This window comes from Labrus mixtus, chromosome 8 (assembly GCF_963584025.1).
Source record: "Labrus mixtus chromosome 8, fLabMix1.1, whole genome shotgun sequence".
Classification (NCBI taxonomy): Eukaryota; Metazoa; Chordata; class Actinopteri; order Labriformes; family Labridae; genus Labrus; species Labrus mixtus.
This window is the reverse complement of record NC_083619.1, coordinates 17,356,216-17,374,055: the sequence shown is the minus strand read 5'-3', so window position 1 is coordinate 17,374,055 and position 17,840 is coordinate 17,356,216. Positions and strand designations below refer to the sequence as shown.

General features: G+C 40.2%; 2 protein-coding genes across 2 annotated transcripts in view; both read left to right on the top strand.

Annotated features, from left to right (window-relative positions):
* The window catches only part of LOC132979188 (solute carrier family 22 member 23-like), a 35,965-nt gene extending 24,827 nt beyond the window's left edge, over positions 1-11,138 (top strand). Inside the window, exons 6-10 of the mRNA XM_061044776.1 lie at positions 1,456-1,558; positions 2,348-2,583; positions 4,232-4,264; positions 5,722-5,845; positions 6,611-11,138. Coding sequence (XP_060900759.1) covers positions 1,456-1,558; positions 2,348-2,583; positions 4,232-4,264; positions 5,722-5,845; positions 6,611-8,132 — 2,018 coding nt within the window. The 3' untranslated portion in view covers positions 8,133-11,138. The remainder of the gene's footprint in view (positions 1-1,455; positions 1,559-2,347; positions 2,584-4,231; positions 4,265-5,721; positions 5,846-6,610) is intronic.
* Positions 11,139-12,525: 1,387 nt separating this feature from the next.
* On the top strand, positions 12,526-17,246 carry LOC132979187 (tubulin beta-2A chain-like). Its single transcript, XM_061044775.1, has 4 exons — positions 12,526-12,709; positions 13,088-13,196; positions 14,459-14,569; positions 15,790-17,246. The coding sequence occupies exons 1-4, from the start codon at positions 12,653-12,655 to the stop codon at positions 16,872-16,874; spliced, it is 1,362 nt and encodes a 453-aa protein (XP_060900758.1). The 5' UTR covers positions 12,526-12,652; the 3' UTR covers positions 16,875-17,246.
* The last annotated feature ends 594 nt before the right edge of the window (positions 17,247-17,840 follow it).

The window sequence follows — 17,840 nt, the reverse complement described above, 5'->3', positions numbered from 1 at the left end:
GGACGCAGGTCAGACTCTTGACCTTTGAGGCCGGGTTAACTGATAAGTGTCTGCACTACGAGGACGGATGGAGTCTGAGATAAAAGCCGTGCTGTTGTTAATGTCATGGCTACTTGAACTTGAAATAGGATTGAACAGGTTTTTTTTTACATTGTAACATTTTTAACATTTGAGCACCATGGCTGGGGAAATCCTCAAAGACGAACCACTCGGTGTGAAATCAGAGATACTTTTTTTAAAACTCTGAAACTGCAGCATTAACAGAAGTACTCTGCCATCGACATTTATTACCCCCTCTTGTTTTACAGTAACTGCGTGTCCCTGACACTTCCAGTAATATTTTCTCCTTTTAACCACTCAGCCTTAAATAACAAGTCGGGCACAAAATGTACTTATTGCTTGTTTCATCACAGCTGAGGAACTTTTAAAGCACAGAGACATGACAGATGCACGTGTATCCGCCGATTAGTTCATCTTTGGTAAAGTGAGCGCAGTAATTTGCATACAGGAGGAAAATCTCAGTGTTACAGCCGAGGCGTTGGTGTATGGAATGCGGTCTCATGCCTGAGTCAACACGGACATGCAGTACCACAAAGCCAAGGTGTGTTTCTGTGGCAACCTGCACGCTGATACTAAAACATCCACAGTGTGCTATGTCACATATCAGCGACGGCTCAGGGGCGTGTTGGCCCCAATGGAAATGTTCCTGTTCTTCTGTGAGCAGTGTTGTCATGCAGTGCCTGTTAGACAAAGCAGAGAGGGAGAAGGGGGACGAAAATGCTCATTAAAAAGACTGCAGGTGGAATTTGTTTGTGGTTGTAAGAAATCAGGGGCACCCTTGTTTATTCATATCACCTCACTATGTTATACTCAAGTGAGTGTATAGGTCGGTAGAAACTCACATTAAAACGTTATTATGTGCAGTTCGAGATATTTCTGATCATTTTTTCTTTACATACATGTGCAAAAATGTGTTATGTAGTATTTTGTACTGTCTTCTGACAAATACTTGTTTCTGTTAAAGAGCCCAGTGTCTTCTTTCAATCATAAATGTTTTGCCGTCTTTGGTTTATTGATGTACTCGTCAGGGTTCAGAGGTCATCATGCGGCTTTTGTAGATATCTTTTACAGCCCACCTGAAGCCACGGAGGGTAACAAACCAAAATGTTTCATTCTGCAATAAAAAGGAAACTTTGTTTTATATGAGGTTTAAGCTCTCCCTTATTTACTCAGGCATTTATATAACTAAGATAACAAGAATAAACTATGCAGACCAAAGATCAAAAAGAATAAATTGCATTTATGTCCAAGAGAAAACTAATAGAGAAACTAGGCGTCCCATGACGAGCCTATATGAAAATATAAGAAATAACTATTATGCTAAAATATTGACATGTGCTACTTATGTCTGATTTTGTCGACGCTATAACATGAATGTGTTTTCTTTTTTTCCAGAGCTGCAGAAAGCTCTTCAAAAGAAACCCAAAAAGACGTGCATAGTGAAAATGGTCGGGACGAGGAACCTGTGGAAGAATATTGTCGTGCTCTGCGTCAACTCGTAAGTGTTTGTTGCTACTTTAAAAAAAACCAAAAAAAAAAACAGTTTGGACAGTTATATGTCGGGTTCTGCAGGTGGGAGGATCTAAAAAAAAAAACCCAGAGAGAAAAGAAAAGGGGAAATGCGAGTGTGTGCTTGAATGTGTGTGCAGGGCGAGGCAGTGCCAGTCAGACACGCCATTTTGTGCAGCCAAGATGCCGCTATTAACCTGTCGGCTTGATACTGCATTGATCAGCAACCCTGCCTTTTTTTCCTTCTACATTTTCTCTGCTCTCTCTTTTCATCTCAGGAGGGATCTCTGTTCTTCACTCTCCATGTCAGATAGGCAGAGCTGCTCTAGCTCTGCTTCTCTGTGTCCCTGACTCCCTCAGTCAGCATTAATTTTACATGAGCTGTGTCCTTATGAAACATTAGACAGCCAGGGGAGAGGGTGTGAGTGTTTGCTTGCTTTTTTTTGTGGTTGTATACCTTTGGTGTGTCTGCTTATGTGTCAGTGTTTACATGTGTGCAGATGTGGGGATGAGAGGGGAAAAGGAGCTCAAGCTTGAAATCTCTTTATTAATTTTATTACGATTTTTCTTTTAGTTTACTTTGTTGTAGTTTTTCTGTATTTCCTTCTGTTTGTTTTCCATCTTTGTGCTTACCATTTCATCCCCTCCCTATTTTTATTTTCACAATTGATTTATCACCCCCCCCCCCCCCTCTGTTTATTCTTAACTAACTTTTCCTCTGTATTCTCTGGTTCTGTATGTACCTGATCATTTTGCCCTCTGTTTGTTCTGTATGAAGGCTAACAGGCTACGGGATCCACCACTGCTTCGCCCGCAGCATGATGGACCCTGAAGCCCACGAGACGACCATGTTTCATAACTTCTATGCAGACTACTACACCATGGCGGGCATCGCGGTGGCGTCTTGCATGGCCCTTTGCCCGGCGGTGGGCCTGATGGGGCGGCGGGGCGGCCTCCTCATGTTTATGATCATCACGGCCCTGGCATCACTGCTGCAGCTGGGACTGCTTAACTGTGAGTTCTTTATGACGAACACATGTCCAGTTAAACATGAAGTTTACTGCGATGGTGAAGTGAATTGGTTTTTGGTCATCTGCAGAATTTAGAGGCAGGAAGTAAATCAGGACTCTTGTGTACCTTAAACCGCACTTTGACACCCGCTTGGAAAAAAAAAAGTCTGGGACTCTTTTATTGTTTCTTATTGTTCATAAATCTCTTAAATACAAAAATCAACAAAGAGCCGATCCTTTTCCCAAGTTTTGTCTCTGTAAGCCTCATTAATTCATATCATTGTACCATAAAGCTGCATCGTCATCAAAAGAACTACAAACTGAGACACATCTCTGCACTGTTTGGCATACGCCTTTATTTTAAAGGACGTAGTCGTAGCTGTGTTGAAACACGTTCACTAGTTTACTTAGTTTGATGTCATCCAAGGCTACACAAAGGTCTCTGGCAGGTATTCTATTTTTATCGTGTTTATTTTTCATCGTTTGCTAATAACATCATCAGCCGTCTGTTAGAGATCATTTTTAACAGCCTTGAGAGACAGTTGATCTTGTAGGTTTTAAACACAGTTTTTAGTGAAGCTGTTGTTCCAGAGAGGAATCTCTGAAAAGAATGTAAAGAGTACTGGACTATATGTCTTCATTATTGTGTTGACTTGCAGTACCATCATTTTCTGATGACGTGATCATATCTCAAAGCTTCTTTCAAAATTCTCACAATACGAATCATTCTGAGCAAAGTAAATCCACAATGCCTCAGGTTTTTGCATTTTACAAGACACTCTGAATAACTTTGTCTCGTGTTATCCTTAATGTGTTTTTTTTATTTTCTCATTAAGCCACATAAACGGTACCATTCATGTCTGCTATTCAATATGCTATTTAATATATCAACACATCTTGTATTCATTTGATTTGTAGAGACATTTTGATATTACTGTTTATACTTTGTAAGCGTTCTTAGCTATATTATAAAAAATATGTTTCTTTGAATTCCATCTTTATGTGGTTTGATTTGCCATATAAGAAAAGGAGAGCTGAGTGGTACAACTTCAAAAACAATATTTTTTTAAAGGATATGTATATAGAGGTTTAGATTTATAAAATATTCTCACTAATTTCACGGTTCTTTTAAGAGTCCTCTTATTTATCTCGATTCAGTGATGAACACAAAAGGAATATTTAGCCAAACGTGTTTTATTCAGAGGAGCACAGACTTCATTTGAGACGTCTGGACCATCAGCAGTCTACATTCTGTCTTGTCCACAAATGCTGCTGTAGTTGTCAGTGAGCGTCCTGGGGGCTTTGCTGCCTTTAGTAGTTTCTAATGGAGTAGTCGGACATGATTACAAACTGCTGCTTCAGTCAATGTTTATCAAAAAGTGCTCCAGAGGATCAAAACAGTTTACAAGTCAGTTTATTTAGTTACAAATGTACTAGACTTAATGTTTAACCTGAGTCAACACAAGAGTTTCATGTTTACCATCATGACGTTTGCAACAGTGTGATGACGAAGTGTGTTCTTGGTTTTTGTTTCTAATGTTTGACTCTGGATTTAATTTGTTCCTCCTTTGTCTGAGTGATTGTGAAGATTTTGACTGTTTTGTGTTTCATTACTGACACATGTCTTTTTCTTCTCCTTCCGTCTCCTACAGTGCTGGGGAAGTACAGTGACCATCTGAATATTGGTAGGAATTATTGCTGTTCTATTTCAGTATTGCACTTGAATCAGGGAGATAAACTGATTAATCACAATCAAAGGCACCCAGTCGCCTCTATCAGCCTCACATCTGTTAATGTGGGAATTGAATTGTTGCCCTATCTCTGATGAGGTTTTTCGAAAATCTGCGGCATGCAGGCATCTTCCAGTATTTCATTCGGCGTATACGAGCCCTGCGGAGACACATAATGAAGTGCTCGATGTAATTATGTCTCGCTATTCACTTTGTTTATCCCCTTTGTGTTGAAGAGGGTGAGTCTCTTTGTTATAGAGCTTTGAATCACACGACTAGCATTCCTTTTGGTTTCTCCTCTGCTCATCAATATCTTTAATCTCTCCTCACTAAACCCACAACAACCGATCACAGAGCATCGTCCTTACCATGTCTCATACATTCTTAATTCATACATTAGCTTTGGAAAGGCCATCATATTCTCTTGGCTCTTTACCTCTACTACAGTTTTAAATCAGTTGTGATTATACATTCTTATGTTCCATTAAAAACCTGCCTTATGTGAGAGAACTTCAGGAATTCACTAAGATAAATTGTAAGGTCTTTTGCAGAACTAGAATATGTATATAAATTAGTTTTACTGAGGCAATACAGTATGTGGCATCCCACTGAAGCAAAGAAATGCTCCAATAAGTCAAAGCTTATAAGTAACTGAATTGCCATATCAGCACCACAGAATACATGATGTTGAAATTGAAATAAAAGTTGGTGAAAATGTTGTAGAATTAAAATAATTACTTTGAAATATCTTTTTAAAGGGTTGTAAAGCTTAAGAATAAAAGTTGTTTTATTTTGACTTTAACAACTGAGCAAGCAAAGATTTAAAAAAAAAAAAAAAAAAGGAATCAGTCAGACGTCTCTCGTAGCAATACATCCTGTGAGTCACATAATCAAAGAAGATAAGCCCGCATGAGTAATTGAAAACCTAATGTGCTGGTGGTTGTTTGTTTTTAATTTGTAAAATGGGCGTGTTGCACCTTTTTTTGAGATTGTGTCTGTAAACACAAATGCTATTCTTTAGATGGATGTTTTATAAAGTTGTCTTAATTATATGAATTAATTGGCATTTAAGGTTTATTCAGTTATGGTTACATTTTTATCGTAAGGTAGTAGCTCTCAAAAATGTAATTACAGAAGCCTTTCTTTATTTATATAAATCCTTACTATTGTCCATATTATTTACCAGAAATCCATTATCTGTTCTCTGTATGTTGTATAATGCTGCATGATTAACTTTCAAGCACTATAATTTATTGTAATAACACCGTAGAGGCTACCGCATGTTCTGTTTACAGACATGCTTGTTTCTATGCTACCCCTTTAAAAAAAAATACAGCACTCTGGTCCTTTTTCTAATTACTCAGGTTAATGAGTGCAATCTGGCAAACGTGTGTCTCCTGCTTTGTCTGCAGATAACTCAGGTACGCTGAATAAGAACTTCTCTGTCGCCTTCTCCATCATCGGCATGTTCTCCTCCCACGCAGTCAGCAATTTGAGTATCTTCTTCTGCGCTGAGATTACGCCCACTGTGATCAGGTAAGGCCACTGAAACACTGATACTGTTACAATAGAGGAAGATGAGGAAATGTGGATAATCTGCTTTTATCCTTGAGAGGATGCCGCTGTGTTTGAAATGTGGATCACTGTTTTTTTCATTGAAAATGTAACTGATTCCTCTATAGTGTGTTTATGTTTGTACACTCAAATGTTCAATATAATACATTTACTAGACATTAGAGAAATTGTCAACCCCTAATTTAACAAGAGTTGCACATCATTTGGGTCTGTTTAAATATGTCGTTTAGCTCCTAATTTAGTCAATACAGCGGTTGGTTTCCATAGCATTACATGCTCCTGATGATGGATTAACTGCTTCACCTCCTGTTAAATGAGGGTATGAAATCGTTGAACTGCAGGAAACAACAGCCTCTCACAGTTCAGTGTCAAATGTAATCCACATCTTGTACAAATTAGCAATCCCCTCTGAGAATATATGACACAGCCCTGGATGTTCTTTATCCGTGGTTATGTAAGGGGGGGTTGTTTTGCTGACAGTGTTCAGATGGCGACCTCTGGTGGTAAACTTGGGAAACTACATGAAAGGAATACAACCGCATGTAGAGGAGGGCGTTCAGTGGTACTGCAGCTCTCTGCGCTGCTGTTTGATTAAAATGTCAGCTGAAACATTTCCCTGATATATCACAGATATGATGCTGTTTTTCACTCCCTGAAAAATGCTGAGGATTTCAGATGAACCACGCTTTACTCTACCGTGTAATAATATTTGCCATCTCATCATAGGGGTGGTGGTCTGGGCTTGGTCCTGGCCAGTGCTGGCTTCGGCATGCTGACTGCACCAATCATGGAGCTCCACAATCAGAAGGGGTATTTCCTTCATCACATTATCTTTGCCTGCTGCACCCTCATCTGCATCATATGCATCCTACTGCTGCCTGAAACACGCTACCAGCCCCTCCCTGAGACCCTGGCCGACGGCGAGAGCTACACCCGTCAGCCTCTCCTTCCTCCAAAGAAACCTGGAGAACAGCGCCTCTTGCTGGCTCAATCTGAAAGCAGCAGGGATTACACGAGGGTGCACGACACGCCACTCCACGAGGCAGCCAACACTGCAGTGTCCACGATGGACTCCACCGCCTCGTCAGCTGTCGATTTGACCGCTCAGTCGGTCGCCGATGTGTCTGCTCCAGCGTTCATGGAGGTGCACCCTTTTAAGCCTGACTCTAAAGGCCCCAATGGTCATTCTCTTTCATCCACACCACCCATCACATCCCTGGGTAAAGACGGCATCATACATGCAAGTAAAGAGCATTTGTTGTCTTCCACGCCTTTACACAAAGCCCAGTGCATCACAGACCCACTTTTAGGCAATGCAGAAGAACCTCCAGCAATAGTCCTGGAGTCCATTGGGCCATTGACGGATTCAGCCACCCCTGAAGAGAATGACATTGATCCTTCCCCAATAAAAGAGATTCCCAATACCCCTTCCCTTTCTTCAGACTCTTCAACTCCTCCTATCCCTCAAACTGTGCCTGGTTCTTTATTGATACACACCATCCCCATCATCGAACCCCCACCAACTTCCACGTTAGAATCCCCAAACCCCATGGGTAACAATATCAAAAATATCGACACAGAATTGGATCCAACTTTGCAAGATGACTGTAACATCGCCGTAGAAGATTCACCTTCTCCGTCTATGCATGAAAGTCCACTGCCATCTCCTACGCCCTCTCCTGTTCTGATGACAGATCGCAACACTGCCACTGACCCTCCACCCCTCATTGACGAACATTCAGACATTCATTTAGAAATAGTAGATGAAACCACATCTACGCCCTCCAGTAAAGACTTTGAAAAACCTCCTGTCATAGACTCTGAACCGGCACAGGTAGACCCAACTCCCTGTGTTAATGATACCCTTTCCCCAGTCACTGATTTCCCTTCACCCAGTCTGCCTCCACCTACTGACCAAGATCATATACCCTCAGCAGACCCAGTCCCTCCCCCTGCTCTAGATACTGACACCCCTACACCCACTCCTACCATTCTCCCTGTCACGGACATTGTTCCCACCTCCACACCAGAGTCAATCTCTTTGACAGACATTGTCCAGCCAGGGCAGGATTCAGTTCCCCCCGTTGCTGTAGATTCAGTACCACCTTCTATCAACGATCCAGACTCTACAGAAGCAACTCCCCAATTGCTATTGGACTGCACCGTCTCCTCCCCTATTGACTCTGGTGTCCTTTCCATCAGTGCCAGCACAGAAAACAACACTGTCAATGGCATGGCCTCATCATGATCCAGTGTTGGATGCAGCCAAGAAAAGAAGCTTAATGGTTGCAGGAAGAAGCAGCCCATGCAAAATGAGGGGGCATGAACTATCCTGCTCAGACTCCAGGCAATCGATGAAGGCTATCCAGAACCTGGGGTCGAGTAAACATGTCTTAAAGAGCTGCTGTATGTTTCTCAATGCCCTCATCCCTTCCTGCGTTAAGCCAATAAATGAGACCACGCAACAGAGAGAGTGCCACAGGCTGGTTTTGTGACAATGTGACAGCATCTTTTGCCCTTCTTTTGAATGTCACTGGAAATCACCAGCCTATAAACTACTTTGATGTAAATGAATGGGAAATCACTGTTTGTCATTTGAAAGAGACTTGTGACTATACCAACAATCAAGAGTGGTGAGAAATGCAATGATGCTAAAAAGAAAACAAACTAAAAAAATCTGATCACTACTACTTTGGTTCAAATGAAATGTCCGTCTAACATTTGTATTAAAATATCGCCTTACCTGTATTGACAACAAAACAATCTGAATGTTACATAGTATTTTTTTTTTTTTTTTTTGCTGTTACAGAGGAAACAATCCAAATTGGAGTGATTTTTTCTAAATACAAAGCCAAAAACAACTCAGACCAAAATCAAATGTAGACACAGTGCCAAAAACTGAGTATAAATGCAGAATTTTCCTGTTTGGGGAAATACTGTTTAGTGCAGTGGATTAGAGTGAATCTGATAAACCCTTTTCAACAGTTTAGAAATGAAAGAGAAACGCAAATTGTGTATCGGAATAGAAAAAGTGACACGCTGTATCACGATTTGATGAGTCAGAATTGAGAGCTGTGATTGAGATTGCTACAGAGATGTTTGAGAAAAATAATGACCCATATTTTGTCGGTCTAAAGAAACTTTTATTTTTCCAAATTGTTCCGGTCAATGAAATTTATGGTATGCAAATGCTCTTATTTGTAAATGTGATATTGTATGTAAATTGATAATTAGTTGTTGAGCTTGATTGAGTCTTTTTTTTTTTTTTTAATTCAAAGTATTATTTTGAATAATCTCCCATGGCATTATACCTCTACTTTATTCTTACAGTATTTCTGTCACCTCAGTGGGGTGGCACCTTCGTCTTTGCAGTTGGGACAAAGCATGAAAATAATTGTGAACGTGTCAGCTAAACAAACGAGCAAACCTTAAAAAAAAAAGAAAAAGACACAAATATTTTCTTTAGTGAAATCAATGGATGATGAAATGTTCAATATGATCGCCACCTTTCAAAGCATCGCTAACGTTCAGTGTGTTTTCCAAATCATGTTCTGGCATTAACATAGTTTATGTATGTTATATGTATGTAAATACATTCACATGCACAACTAAGTTTACCTTAAAAAAATGCAATATCTCTTTTATTTGTCACATTGACATCTTACAATACAGATTGAATTCTTCTTCATAGCTTCATGAACCTATTGATGTGAAAAAGACGGACTCTTTTATTAAGGAAACACTTTCTCTTCCAACACCTGCGTCCATCTGTGGACAGCGTTATACTTGACTCGTGTGTAACTGGACAGGTGTAGTTACATACTCCATGCATTGGAGGTTGTAATATTAGTGAAAGATGTGCTAACAGATAGACCACTGTTTACAACAACAATAATAATGATACATAGGAATAATAGTTACATGTTACTGTAAAACACAAGAGCCAACTGAATGATGTCTTGTCATTTCAAATGTGATAAAATGTTCTCTTAGTATATCACTTATGCAGGGGGTACTGGTGATCTATCAAGGTGTCATTCAGGAATCAATGATAACTCCAGACTTCTGTTATTTACATCTTGTGGTACTATTATAACAAACGTTGCAGGTACGTGACTCACTTCAAATTTTCTTTTGCATTAATCCAAGTTAAATGTGGCAAAGGCAATATATCCTTTGGTATGTGAATGATTGAGCAAACATAACTGTGGTGTTTTTTTTCTTCTCGGAAGCAATTTTAATCAAAGTAAAAAAGTTCCATTTGGTTTAGTCCATTACGATCTGTTAATACACCATGATGTAAGAAAACTTTCATTAAGAGAAAGTTTCATATGAACAAGTCATGTCTTACATCCATATGCCATGCTGCTAAACCTCAAAGCACAATGCCCTGCTAACATGTGATGTCAAATTTGGTGATGTATTGATGAAAAAAAAAAAAAAAAAAGGGAAAATTGAGTAGGATGTTGCATATGATACAAAAATTACTAATAACACAACTTTTGCAATAGACCATATGTAATCAGTCTTGTGAAACAGGATGGCAAAACTGGATTTACTGCAGTAGAACTTGGGTTATCTGCAGAGGTCAGTAGCTTCACATTGTTCTGAGTCCTCGATGTCTGTGAGTGTCTGTCTCTCTGTCTCAGTGTGCGTATTGCAGAAACTGATCTGTGTAAGACAATATCACGACACAGCACAATACATCCAGTGTCTTCTCTGAGATCTGTTGCTTCCATTTCCACAACTCTCATGCAGCTATTTCAGAGTGCTGATTGGACCTTCTACGTTCAAATGCATTTGGTTGGACTTTCCTTGCAGATAAGTTAGAAAAGTAAAAGCAATCCAAAGCATTGTTAGCACCAGCGCTAAGGCAGACAATAAGACAGGGAGCAGTGGTAAAGCAAAAAAAAGAACATTTTATGCCTTTGTAAATAGTAAATGTGTGAAGACCCCCCCAGCTTCAATAAGATGAAGAATAATAGCTCATAACATGGACTGGTGAAAAGTATTGAACTTGGTACTTAAAAGTCTCAGACACATGAAGTCCCCAGTGTACACATTTCAGGTTTTGCTTCTCTCAACTGTGCGACTCAGAATCTCTTGATGGGAGATTTGAATGAATGTAAAAACCGTGGATTGTACCATTTATAATTTCTGATTGTTTGATTTCATTTTGTATTTGTTTTAACAGACATAATGCACTTGTATATAAGCCATACCTGTTGTTAAATAAACCACTATTTATTGATCAGCTATGGATATCATCGAGTCCTTATTCTACCAACCTTTAACGTTCTTTAAACTAGATCCATGAATTATTATTTTTTTTTATCTCTGCTGGCTGGAGGCCTCGTATCTAAATGCAAATTCAATTTAAAAATTGAAAATGACTGATTTTATAAAATCATCTAACAAGACTGAAATGGTTTTCCAAAACACTTAGTCATAGAAAAGGTCCAAAAGTCACAGATCCTCAGGGGTCTAGGAAATTATATATGTGGAAATAATTAGAGGTAGAAAAATACATTTCTGAGTTGTCTGGTTCTGTAAAATGCCTCTCTTCAGTATAATTCACAAAGCCATTTTTTAATAATCATGCTACCTGCTTAGCACAGACTGTATGTGCTAAGGATTCCCTTATTGCTTATGTTTTAATTGTGTATAGCCTAAAGCATTAATATCCATTAACAAGTTAGTTATTAAAAATATTCAGCCACCTACATTTGTGTTGAATGAAGGAATTAGTTATAAAGAGCAGAGCTGTGATTTGTACCAGGCTGTTTATTTCTGCTGTAAAATTGAGCATTTTAAAATGGTCAGAATGGACCCACTTTTGGATCTGGCCTCATGTGGTCAGCAAGAGGCTGCAGTAACTGCAGTTTTTTTTAGTCTTACATGTTGGCCTTATTTTATTTATGAAACTCAGAGATAGACAAATGTTTGAAAACCAGTGCTTATGACAGATAGATAATATTGCCATATATATTGACAATCATATGTCATGATCATTTTAGCATGCCAACATTTGCTAGGGAACTGTAAACACATTTGAATTGTAAGCACATTTGCTCGTAAATTGTAGTTTGTGCAAATTACAAGCACCAGTTGAACATTTTGGGGATCACCAAGATTATTACAGTTCATCTTATCCATTATTTATCCAGTCTGTTTATATAATCTGTAAACATGATTCCATTGGTTGAAAAATATGTGGTTCAGAAATGATCACAACAAATTCAACCAACCCATAGCAAACTAGCAATGATGAAACAATGGTCTTAGACTCAAACCAAAAACGTTAAGAACTGTGTGGTTAAAGAATATATCTAATAGTTGCTCTTAAATATGCTTTGCACACAGCTCACTGCTAAATGGATCAGCACATAGAACTGAATAGCAGTGGTCAGTATAACACTGATAACGTTTAACATTTTCTAGAAGGGAAAACATTGCCTAAGCTTTATACAACAACCTCAGGCAGACATTTCTCTGCATGGGACAGGGTGATGTCAGGGGGATGATGCGGCACGGTCCTCTGGTTCCACTGCATCACACAGCTGCTTTCCTATTGGCTGACGGGGATGCTGGGATGCTGCGCTGCGTGCAACGTCATCTAACCAGCAGCACGTTTATCTACCTCGCCGGCTCAACACTCGTCCTAGGAATGAAGCGAGTGCTGATTTAAAGAAACACACGCAATAGACTGAGGACCAGACGCAGGTGAAGTAGAGACAGGACACTTTCTGCCCGCATCCGCAGCGCACCATGAGGGAAATCGTCCACATCCAGGCTGGGCAGTGCGGAAATCAGATCGGGGCGAAGGTATGATTAACATCATTTGATTTAGGAAAATTAAAAATGTAGTTGGAATAAAGAGGCTTAATGATACACTTATTATTGTTATTTTACAGGGATTCTTGCTTTGATTGATTTGCACTCTCCTATGATAAGTTTTGCGTCTCTTGAATATGTTTATCTTTAAAAAAAAGTTAGACATCGATTAATAGTTTATTTCATTGTTGGGTGCGGTTCAATCGGGTTCAGGGGCTGCAGTGATGTGGCCCTGCTGCGTGTCATTTTCTCTCCAAGCAGATTCGCAATTACAAAAAAATAAAGCAAGATGCACATGTGAGACTGCTGTTTTCGCAGCATGCTTGGTTCCTAGAGTTTCTTAACTTGATTACATTTGTCCCATCTTAGTTCTGGGAGGTTATAAGTGATGAGCATGGCATCGATCCCTCCGGTAGCTACCAAGGTGACAGTGACCTGCAGCTGGAGAGGATAAATGTCTACTACAACGAAGCCTCAGGTAAAACGATATATATAGCCTATATTTAGTTTGTTTAAATACCTCTTTGCATTTTAGTAGCTTGCCAAAAAGGAAAACGTTGTTTCCATTGCTCATTGTCCTTGCATGACCTTATGCTACATTGACACAAGTCTGGGTGCAACAGCATCATCATGTCACTAATTTAGCAGCAAAGGAAAGTAGGTCCCAGCATGAGTTAAGAAAAAAATTAGGACAGTGAATCTGCTAAAAATCTCGCTCTCTCTCTCTCTGCCACTCTCTCTCTCTCTGTTTAAACTCTCTCTCTCTCTCTCCCTCCCTGTGTCTAAAGGGAGTACAGGTATCTGCAGTCTCTGTAAAGCTGACCCTGCTCACTGCAGCCTCAGTTTCAACATCAGCAAACAATTTTTTTTTGTTCGTCATTCAAAACTAATCTGTGTAATTTCTTAGCATTGCTAAGGATTAAACATGGTTACATAATGAAGCCAGTATCGTTACAGCTCTGTCTACTTTAGCACTTTAAAATCATGAACTGGGACAAATCAGGGCAGGTCTCAATTTGTGCATAATCCCAATTGAGATCAAACAGTGCCCATTCATCAACTTTGGATAAATGACTGGTTAGGAGAGGCAGATAGGTTACTGTCTACCCTTTTCAATTTTGCTGGCAGCAGGCTTTATTGATCCCTTGTTTCCATGTTGCATGCAGACATCAGTGTCACCTGGGTCAACATTGCATGTAGATTGTAACAACATCACATGAATTCAATCCTCCTTAAAAATTAAAAGAACAGACAAGCCAAAGTTGACAGGAATCCTTAACCACGTTAAGATTTTCTAAGGCAAGACAGTGAGAGAAGAAAGAGGTAAGGGTAGCGGCGGATCACATCTTTGTTTGAAGGAACTCCACAGAGCTCAGCACTTTGAAAGCCTCACCGGTCAGGAATAAGCAGTGCAGCATGCTGCAGCTATTTGATGGCAAAGTTTACTGACAAACGGATGGAGCAAAGTACTGAAATAAACAGTAGAAGTATCCTTTAAATATCCAGTGTAAATATAGTTGTCTATATTGAATGTTTATGTATAAAATGCTTTAAACAGAAGGGTGTTTGCCCAAAACATTGCAGCATCTAATATTTATTAAGCAAAGTTAATATGAAAAAAAATTATATACAGTCATTTTTTATGTTCTGACATCATGCACACTAAGACTGTCGATATCTTACTCCAACCCTCCCTCCATTACATCTCTCTATCCTTATATCTACTGCTCTCTTCCAAAGGCAGCAAATTTGTCCCCCGTGCCATTCTGGTTGACCTGGAGCCAGGAACCATGGACTCAGTCCGCTCCGGGCCTTTTGGACAGCTCTTCAGGCCTGATAACTTTGTCTTTGGTGAGTTGACAGTACACCATAGTGTCGTCAATAACCAGAAACAAAATGCATGTATGTGTTTCTTATTGTGTAAAGCTGAGTTTAGTTTTACCTGACAGAGATGTGTAGTTCTTTAGATTCCCAGCACTAAGCTTCTGTAGCCTCTCTGTGATGTATCCTCCATCCTGTGTCAGACTGAGACAGCTCTAGAGGTGACTCAGCAAAATAGAAATCCACTAGGAGATGATGCTGCAGTGCTAATCACGCCAAGTGTGGATGCAGGGGCCAATAAATTACTGAAAGGATGACTCCACATTTTCTCTTCACCAGAAAAATACACAAAAGTCCTACATCTCCTAAAGCTTTATTATAAAGTCCATGTAATTAATTGTGAACCCAAAATCAAAGCACACCAGCTTTTTGAAGTTGTGCTTATGAACACGTGTTAATGATGACAGGCTAATGATGACAATATTAACATTTGCAACATTCTGTGTCATTTCTGATAAAAGATTTTGATTACGATTTTGTTCATTCTTATGTGTGTTAATATTTTGGCTACATTTGTGCACTACCCCTTTGGAGTAAACATATGCTCTGCATCTCTGCTCCTGAGTGAAGGCAATAGAAAGGCTATTAAAAGCATGGGGGATTACGTTTTAAAATGTGCAAGCACCTACCTTTAAGAAATCCATATGCTGATGCAAAGTCTGAGTGTGAAGTAACATTTCGGCCCCAATATTCTTTTAAAGATAAATATGATTTATTATTTGCCTTTACTGTACACTTCTTTTTTACATCAGTCAATCTGGTGTTTTCTGCAAGGCAATTAATCATTCAAGACATTAGATATAAGCCATTATAAAGTGTAGCTGCAGTTCCACTGCAGGGATGTGCTCAGTTTGTTTCCAAAGCAGGGACCAGGATCTAAATAAAGTCCCAGGGGTTTTATTTTAACCTCAAAAGGTCACTGCAATGTGGTGATAATGCTCTCTAGAAGTACAGGTACCTTGGGGTTGGACAGGCATTGCTGGACATTATTGATTATATGTTTACAGCAGACTCATTTGCCTTATCTTCACAAGTCTTTACAACTTTGTGAAATGCAAACTGTTGTGGGCGGGATGAAACCTTTAAATCATGTGAATCACTTTTGTGGAAATGCATCTTGTGCTTTTGCAGATTACGATAGCGTTCATTTTAGAAGATGACTGTCTCCAAATATGTCATGAATCATGCAGGTCAAAGTGGAGCAGGAAACAATTGGGCCAAGGGTCACTACACTGAGGGAGCCGAGCTGGTGGACTCGGTCCTGGACGTCGTGAGGAAGGAGTCCGAAAACTGCGACTGCCTCCAGGGCTTTCAGCTCACCCACTCACTGGGTGGAGGCACGGGTTCAGGAATGGGTACCCTATTGATCAGCAAGATCCGTGAGGAGTACCCCGACCGCATCATGAACACCTTCAGCGTCATGCCTTCTCCTAAAGTGTCCGACACCGTGGTGGAGCCATATAACGCCACTCTCTCTGTCCACCAGCTGGTGGAAAATACTGATGAGACCTTCAGCATTGACAACGAAGCCCTGTATGATATTTGCTTCCGTACCCTGAAGCTGACAACACCTACCTATGGAGACCTCAACCACCTGGTATCAGCCACCATGAGCGGGGTGACCACCTGCCTCCGCTTCCCTGGACAACTCAATGCTGACCTTCGTAAACTAGCGGTGAACATGGTGCCCTTCCCACGCTTGCATTTCTTTTTGCCCGGGTTTGCTCCCCTCACAAGCAGGGGCAGCCAGCAGTACCGTGCCCTCTCAGTGCCAGAGCTCACACAGCAAATGTTTGACGCCAAGAACATGATGGCGGCCTGCGATCCTCGTCACGGACGCTACCTGACGGTGGCAGCCATCTTCCGTGGGCGAATGTCGATGAAGGAAGTGGACGAACAGATGTTGAGCGTGCAAAACAAGAATAGCAGCTACTTTGTGGAGTGGATCCCAAACAACGTCAAGACGGCCGTTTGCGACATCCCTCCGCGTGGCCTCAAGATGTCTGCCACTTTCATCGGCAACAGCACAGCCATCCAGGAGCTGTTCAGAAGGATCTCCGAGCAGTTCACCGCCATGTTCCGTCGCAAAGCCTTCCTCCACTGGTATACCGGAGAGGGAATGGATGAGATGGAGTTCACCGAGGCCGAGAGCAACATGAACGACCTGGTGTCCGAGTACCAGCAGTACCAGGACGCCACTGCTGACGAAACTGGCGAATATGAGGAAGATGAAATGGAGGATGAGGAAGAAGTCCGCCCGGAAGTTCGCCACTGATTGTGAAGCGCTGACATGACACTGAGTGAACCAGTCCGCCAAAATCGTAGTTGTTGTTGGACAGTGAAGTGAGATCAGAAGAAGTAAGCTAGCAATGCAGATATTCAACTTTATTGCAATGAATGCACTTCATAATGACATATAGCTTTTTTTTTTGTTGCCAAAATTGTATTGCATATAGATATGGCTTATAGTGACAAAGATTACGAGGGGTGTTAGAACTTATATATATGCAAGTACGATAGTAATGGGTTTTCCTATCATGCCTATCAAGTACAGTCTTGTCCTACATACAGTACAGTTTTGTACTATTCACTTCAACAAGCATTCACTGTCAAGTCTTGAATAAATGATCAAGTCCTGTTAATACAATTGTGTCCTCTTTTTATTGATCATTACAAAGCAGTATGAATCAGGACTCTTTATTCCTCAATATTAAGGGCCTTGTAGTTTTATAAAGTGTTCATAAGTAATCCTTTGTTTACCTCATCGTCGTTTTTTGGGCTTCTAATGGAAGTTTTTGCTATATAATATGAACATTTTAAATTTGCCAGCTTTGCCCTCTAAAGCTCCTGTGATGAGCTTCCATTTCGTCCTGCTCTTGGCACCCCCTGTGGTCAATGCTTTACATCATCTTGGCTGATCTTTTTTTGACAAAGATCTTATCCTGCATTTATTAAACAGTTAACAAAGGCTGTTTCTGCAGCATGCAGTTAAATTGGTCTCTGAATCCTACCTGGTGGCAGCGGTTTCATGCCTCAAATATAACTATGCAATAATATAACTGAAGGCTTGGTTTGCTTTTGCAGCTGTTTCTGTATAGATGTATCACTAATGATTTCAGTTTGTTTAATTACCAGCTTATAGTCATTACAGGAGCTTGAATGCACTGTCTTGTTAATAAGAATAACCATTTATCTTTGACATGGCCCAGCATAACTCAGTTCAGCATAACTTCAGTTTATG